This window comes from Gallinula chloropus, assembly GCF_964237585.1.
Source record: "Gallinula chloropus genome assembly, chromosome: 6".
In the NCBI taxonomy this organism is placed as follows: Eukaryota; Metazoa; Chordata; class Aves; order Gruiformes; family Rallidae; genus Gallinula; species Gallinula chloropus.
The window spans coordinates 27054035-27061379 of NC_140091.1; the positions used below are offsets into that span (position 1 = coordinate 27054035).

At 53.6% G+C, this 7345-nt stretch overlaps 1 protein-coding gene across 1 annotated transcript; it reads right to left on the reverse strand.

Annotated features, from left to right (window-relative positions):
* Positions 1 to 1137: 1137 nt before the first annotated feature.
* On the reverse strand, positions 1138 to 6712 carry RGS4 (regulator of G protein signaling 4). Its single transcript, XM_084266151.1, has 5 exons — positions 6601 to 6712; positions 4078 to 4182; positions 3061 to 3122; positions 2119 to 2285; positions 1138 to 1584 (listed from the first exon to the last, which is right to left on the reverse strand). Exons 1-5 carry the CDS (start codon positions 6642 to 6644, stop codon positions 1333 to 1335), a joined length of 630 nt encoding a protein of 209 aa, XP_084122277.1. The 5' UTR covers positions 6645 to 6712; the 3' UTR covers positions 1138 to 1332.
* Positions 6713 to 7345: the final 633 nt, after the last annotated feature.

Here is a 7345-nt window from a genome sequence, read left to right on the forward strand (position 1 = left end):
TGTGAGAACTGTTGCCTGGACTGGGATGCAGAGCCAGGAACACATGGTTGTCAGAGCAGCAACATCCAACTAAGGAGAGCCCTAGGGTTTGGGACAGTGTCACCGACAGCCACCGGCGGGTGATCCCTGGTACCACAGCCCCAGGCCTGCATCTGTGCCTTGTGCCTCCAGCTGCAGGTCAGCGCCAGCCCTGCAGTGCGCAGTGAAGGCCATGTCTAACTGCAGGGATTAAAAAGTCATCTGCCTTCTGGCAAAGCCCAGGAGCAGAGAGATGAGACTGACATGTTCCTCCTATCATCTTCAGGAAAAAAGTGAGTCATGCTACTACTACATTGTAAATGGACATAAATAACATTTAAAACAAAAACAAACCAGGCATTTTCAAGTACTCCCGGGCAGGGTCTTTCCTCACCAGCTCCTGTGGTAGTGTTCCTACTCCTTCACAAGCCAGGGGAGGCAAATCAATTCAGATGGGGCTCCCAGAGTTAGCAATCCACACCTGCCAGTCTGCTGAAGAAGGAACATGTTTCTGTCCCACTTGGCTACAGCATCTAACTGGGGATCAGGAAGGATGCAGTTAACACTCTATGAAATAATGAGCCTCCCATACACCAGTAGCTCTGCAGAGCCCTGGGAAAGATCCTTGGCCAGCATAAGGGAGATGCTAGGGAGGGAGATGCGGCCAGTGGGTAGAGCTTCCCTGTGGTTGTGGCTGTGGGGATCGAGGGAGGCTGTTTGTCTGTACGGCTTTGGTCTCCCTTCAAGAAGGAGTAGGAGCTCTTCCTACGCCCGATCACGGTAACACAGCACAGCCCGAGGCCTGAGCAAATACTACTGAAAGCCTAGACATTCGGGAGCGATACAGAGAGCTAAGGACCAGAGCTGGTCCGTTCCCTCCAAGCCATTGCTGATTAGAAAAGGGGAGATCTCAGTCCCCAAGGCTTCCCTCAGCTTCCTCTTTCCCCCTCTCCTTGCTAGGTATCATGCTGCATCACTGCAAGCCTGGTCCCTGGGGCGGCAGTGCTGGGTCCGAGCGTGTCCCCCATCCCCCGGGCTTGCAGGGCTCACGGACACACAGTGGGGACACGGCGGCTGCACCCAGCTCTCGCGTCAGACACAGACTCCGGGGCTCCCACACGGATGGAGTCGGAGGAGGGTTTGCTACACAGACTGAGCCTGGCTTGGGTTACAGATGCTGGCTGTTGCATGACACTGGCTACAACGGGGACAATAGACAGCTATTGGAGACAGCTCTGCTGCTTCATGCCAATGAATGCTTTCGCTGCTGTATATTCTTGTTTGACCCCAGCCCGCTCCTGCCTTGCTGCAGGTTCAGGCGCACTGAGAGATGATGTTGGAGTTGCAGTCTAAGGTGTGAGAGTGGCTTTTTTTGCTGTTGTCAGGCCCACAGCCAGCACCAGGCGGGCTGACCAAGTCCAGGTAGTAGGGGGACTTGAGGAAACGGCGGTAAGAATCTTTTTCCATGAGGATGAATATTTTTCTCTGAGCCTCATCAAAGCAGGACAGCGTAGGCTCCAGCATATTGTGGCTCGTCTTCTCCCGCGTGCATGAATCCAGGTTCACCTGTGGGCCAAAGGGACAGCGTAAGTAAATCTGTCCCAGCAGTGGTGAGCACAGGTAAAAGAAAAGCCAAGTGTCTCTTCGAGTGTGTTTCAGGAGTCCTTGGTGGGCAGTGGTCTGAAAAGGTCACTGGACATCCTGTAGCCTTGGCAGAATCCGTGCAGCTGGATAGCAACACATCTCTGCTGCCAGACAAACTGCCAGGGGAGACTGGCACATACATCTCTGGGATGCAGCCAGCCAGGGAACTCAAATGGCTGCACGGGAGAAGCCAGAGCACTGGGAATGACAGTGCTCTCGGGCTTCTCCCCTCAGAGCACGCACATGGGATGGCCACATGGTTGTGACTAACCCCACTTTCCCTCTATCTGAGCTGACTGTGAAAGCAATGAAAACAACACTGTTTGCTCGCTGACTAACAGAGAAGCAGCATTGTTCAACTCTTGTGAAACTACCAGATCTCTGCTTCCCTGTGCTGCTGGCCTGGCTCAGGATTCGGGGTGAAACCTTTGCTCAATAGGTGTCCTGTGCACATACCTCTTTTGTTGCCTGCACCGAGATGAACTCATCATAGATCTTTCTGGCCTTGGGGCTGAGCTTGGCCGGTGACTTGGTTTTCTTGTAGTCCTCACAACTGACCCAGAACTCGATGTTTTCCTCACTGTACTCAGATTTGAGAAAAGCACGGAAAGCAGCCAGTCCTCCTACAGATTGTGTAGAGGAAAACCAAGTCAGGTAAGAGTGTTGGTCCCTGGGCACTGGTACCCAGACACCCCAGCAAACACCAACTCTGCATTCTCCTTCCCAGAGCTGAAGCAGCAGCTCCCCTGGGGATGGCTGCTGCCCACCTCAGCTGCAGCCACTCAGCACACCGGGGGAGGCTGGAATTCAGACAGGCCCCACAGGGATGTCACACGTGGGTCCCCAGCTGCCTAACCCCCCCGCCCCCCTCAACTCTCCCCCCACTGTGACCTTCAGGAAGGGGCTCAGCCACGAGGACACAAGCCACTTGTGTATTCCCAGGAGGCCCTGAGGAGGCAGCCAACACACACCACAGAGTCTCAGGCCATGGGAACAACACAAAGACGTCAAGGACACCAATGTGGCTGGGAACCGATGGGAAGACAAAGTCTCCTGTGGACTCAGCTGCAAACAGCTTCTCCACATTTTGGTTCTTGTTTAACCCACTGAGAACTGTGTGCTGCAGCTCTGCCCTCCCCTTGCACAGGGCTGAACCAGCTGCCTTCACAAAGGGGACAGAGCTCAGCAGGAGGTCAAAGCCCCACTCCTGATACATCGGGATTGTCCCTTGGAGCACCCTTCGCCACCCCTCCCAAATGCCTGTGTGGCCAAAGGAGCTACTGTGTGCTGCTATGAGACACAAGGTAACATCCTGTCCCCCATCCAGGGACTGCTCAGCACACACAACTTTAGGGCTGCACCCTCTGCATCTCCCACAGAAGGGCTCTCTTTACTTACTGTCATGATGGATCAGGTTTTCCAAAGAGTCTGCCCACTTTCTGACCTCCTCTTGGCTAACCCTAGGAGACAAAGGGAGAAATACAGGGAAGATTTAAGGAGAGTACAGAAAGGACAAATCTCTTTCCTTGACTGTCATAAGAGCACACACGAGAGACCAAGAGGGAAATGTCTGTTGGCTTTACAGAGACCCCTGGGGATGCCAGATCTACTCTACAGCCAACTGTGGTTTGCAATCCCCATCGCTGGCCATGGGCTGGAAAGGAATTTTCCTGGAAAAATTGCTGTGGACTCTGCATTTATTTTCTGACTGGCTACATCTTGTGAGGTGACACAGACCTGGGATCACTCTCACATGTCGTACCAGAGGGTTGATTCCTTCTTCTGTCAGGGGAAGAGTAGCTATATGGAACAGAGGGGAATGCAGGAACTAGAAACACACAGGGAACGTGGGAATGCACCCTGCATTCATTCCCCCTCCCATACCAGGACATCCTAGGGGGCTCCTCTACGCCAGGAGCAAACTATCACAGAATCACTAGGTTGGAAGAGACCTTTGAGATCAAGCCCAACCATGCAAACCTCAGCCTTTGGAGTCCTCCTTGGAAAGGACACCATCTACCTGCACCTCAGTGAGAGCAGCAGTACCCTTACAGGCTGGGCTCTCTGCTTTCTGTGCCAACAGCTCCGTGCAGCTCTGTGGACCACTGCACAAACCCAGCTCAAAGAAACAGCGATGCTGATGCTGCAACGTGCAGAGTCACACAGGGTCTTGTGACAGTGTCACTGCCCTGCGCACGAGGCTGACTTTCCATCTGCACGTGCGTACTGTATCACAGAGGTGCCAGCAGAAAGCAGCCCCTAGTTCACCCTCCTGCATGGAAGGATGCCCGAGGATTGATGCCACACCAGATGCAGAGACAGAGGTGTTCAGGAGGTACTGAAATGCTAACAGAGTGCAGCTCCATGAAGGAGCAGCCAGCCGGTGCTGAACTACATGGTGTCATCTGCTCTTACCTCTGGCTTGAAGATGCTTTCTCCTTCTTGCCCTGGGAAGAGCTGTAGTCACAGGAGTCTGACTTCTGCAGCAAGAAGCCCAGACGATGCTTCATGTCTTTGGCACTGAAAAAAACAATTCAAGAGCAAGATGAAGATAATGCTCCCTCTGCAGCCTCCTCACCTGCAGTGAGCTCCTTCAGCATTGCTCAGTGGCACAAAGGCAGGGCATTGCTAGTGACTCCAGTGCCGACTTTTTGCTCCTCACATACCGTACATTTCTGGTGCTAGAAAAACACAACAATGTCAAAGGAGCAATTTTCCACATTCAACAGCACCATTTTCCTGCCAAAAAGGTCATCAGCCTGGAGGCAGGGCTGGTGAAGAGTGAGAAGCTGCTGTTGTGCTGCTGTTTGCCTGCAGTCACAATGTTGTGATAGAAAGGCATCACCATGCCGTGAATGTGTCACTTCTCCCTAAGCTGATTTGCCCAGCTACCAGTGCCCAGCCCTTACACATTCTCTAGTCCTTCCCTGCAGCCCTTGCCACCACCCCACCATATCACCTGGCTGCAGGAATGGCAGGGCCATGCCAGGCTACCCCCCCAAGCAGCACCCTGTGATACAAGGGAAGGGAGGAAGCAAGGGGCTGGAGGCAGGAGTGGGCTGAGCTCAGGGGACGAGCCAGGAGCTTTGCCACAACCAGCCCAGGCTGATGGTAAGCTCCATGGCAAGCTCCTACAAGGATGCATGCTTGATTTTGTTCTGCCTTCTAGTGTACTCAGGACCACTGCCAGACAGCAGCACCTAGATGTGTGTCTGCATCAGCATCTCTTTGGATTTCCTTCCAGTTTAAGAACAAGGGGCGGGTAAGTCCGTCCTGCTTGCTCAGGGGTGCAAGCCCTGCTCTGCTGCAGGGTGCAGTGACAGCATGAGCAGAAAATTCTCCTCAGATCAGAGCCTGGAGAAGAGATAGAGGCCATGCACAGGGCTGAGCTCCAGCAGCTGCTCAGCCTCCCAGCACTGCTCTTGGCTCCAGACACATCACCCCAACAGCGGTCCCGGCCCTATCGCAGCTCACTGCCTGCACCCAGAAATGTTTCCTCAGCACCCCCAGCACCAGGGCGGGAGTGGAGGAACCTCACAGCTCCCTCTCCTGCTGTGTGTGACCAGGGCCAACATCCAGCCCCCACACGGCAGATGTGGGGTACTCTGTGCCACCAGACTCGGGCTGCCTCGCTGCCTGCCCAGAAGATGAGACCACTCAGGTCTGCAGGAGGAAACAAGGAACTGCTGCTTGCAGCAAGTCCTGCAGCTTTCTGGGAGAGAGGGATTTTCTTGGGTGGTTAAAAGATGAGAACTTCTTTTCCTTTGCATTTTTTCAAATGTTCTTCCCCACCTCCCCTCCCATCAAATGTTCCTTCAAACTGGGGGGGGGAGGGGTGTCAGTGTTTTTTCCATACACTTTTAGCACTATTTTCGAATCCACCCTGAGTGGGAAGCTGCTTCTCCCAGATGGGAGTGGGCTGAGTCCCAGTTTGCACCTTCCCAACCCTCTCCCACTGCACAGCCACAGAGAAGCAGCCTCAGGACCACTCCTGGGGGCACGAGCCACCAGAAAGGTATCGCTGCACCATGAGAGACCTGTGTAAGTTGGTTTGGGCTGGATGAGCAGGGGGTTTTGTGGGCTGGTGCCATTCTGGGGATCTCTGAGCCCCAGAGTACCTGAAATGGAGAAGCAATACCCCTCCAGGAGGGCTCATGGCCACCCTGCAGGCACAGAGACTCCTCACACCAGCCTGTGGGGCTGTCCATGCTGCTAAAGGCATGCTCAGGGGTGCAGAGGCTCTGGGGTGCCTGGCTGGTAGTGCACCCATGGCAGGGGTACCTCTCATCCCATCCTGATTGGCACCACACACCGGGTTATGGCCAGCCCCACACCGACCCCATAGCACTGTGCACAGGGACACAGCCTGTCCTGGTCCCTCAATGTCAGCACTCACTGGGGTATATGGGCTGACCCCACACTGGCTGGTGCTGCAGCCAGATCCACGGTGCCCTGGGCTGGCCCGCATCCCCACCCTGCCTATTGAGTCCTGCCAGCCCAGGGTTCTGCATTTGCAATGGATGCATTTTGGGGAATAACCCTCAAGGGTTTTTTGCCCCATCTGCCTTGCTTCCCTCCCTTGATAAATAATTAAAAAAAAGAAAATTCAGCAGAGAAAGAGGTTTCAAAACAGAAAAGGGGCGCAGAGCTTGCAGCAGATGACAGGCGTATCAACATACAGCCACGTTCAAAGCTGCTCCTTTTGCTGATGGGAGGGATGGGTTCAGAGTTCCCCCAGCTCCTCTCCGTACAGAACCTTTATTCAATTCCACCTCTGACTAACAGAAAACCAAAAAGCCTGCCAGCAATGATTTGTACCTAACCTCACAAAGGAGCCAGAGCTAAATCTGCCACCCGTGCTCCCAACACAAACTACAACACACCAGCGCATCTCCCGCCTGGCAAGACTGTTAACAGACACTCAGAAATAAACAGTACCTTTTTAAGCAAGTGGCTGGCAGCGCAGCGAGTCCCTTGCACATCGTGGTCCTGAGGTCGGCTCTGTATTCCAGGAAAAACAGTGAGGCAGGAGGCAGCAGAGGCTGCGTGCGGGTCCTTCTCCCACTGCAGGATTCGGTCTCGTCTCCGAGCCAGCGGCGCTGCCTTGGCTCCGTTTTATAGCCTAGCCCAGACAGCCCAGCAGCACTCGGTGACCCAGTCAGGAGGCAGCACAGCGGCAGCACCGTCCCCTTTTTGCCCACCCAAGAAGATGGTGACGTATAAGCCAAGACAAAGGATTGAGTGGGATCGCAAACCTTACCAGAAATGAAGCTTGGTGTCTGGCTGCAGAGGTGGATTCTTTTAAAAGGGCAGAAAAAGCTTCAGGGGTTTTCCTCTATTGCAAAAGGTGGGTCGGTGCAGATAAAAGCTGTAGGAAATCTTCAGAGGGGCACAGACAATAAAAAAGGGTCAGAGAATCAGTTCTGAGAAGTGTGATGAGCTTTGCTGTTACCTCTGTTCATTTCCCCCCTCTATATTTAAAACAACCTGGAGAAAACAAGGGACAAGAATTTTAAACACAGAAGGTTCCCATAATCCCCAAAAGTGCAGAAACCGAGGAAAGAATAATGTAAATTCAGCAGGAAGAGACCTGGGCAGATGAGACTGTGCTGTTTTATTCTAGAGGCATGTGGATATATGTCTTGGCAGAGGCTGGGAAAAAGAAGCTCTGAGGGGTACATCA

Bases quoted from the DNA above. Each gene is read 5' to 3' on its own strand.
- RGS4 (XM_084266151.1), bottom strand. From the start codon at position 6,644: ATGTGCAAGGGACTCGCTGCGCTGCCAGCCACTTGCTTAAAAAG. The intron at 4,183-6,600 runs GTACTGTTTATT...TGTTTTTTTCAG, and splicing joins CCAGCCACTTGCTTAAAAAG to TGCCAAAGACATGAAGCATC. The intron at 2,286-3,060 runs GTAAGTAAAGAG...CACAATCTGTAG, and splicing joins AAACCTGATCCATCATGACA to GAGGACTGGCTGCTTTCCGT.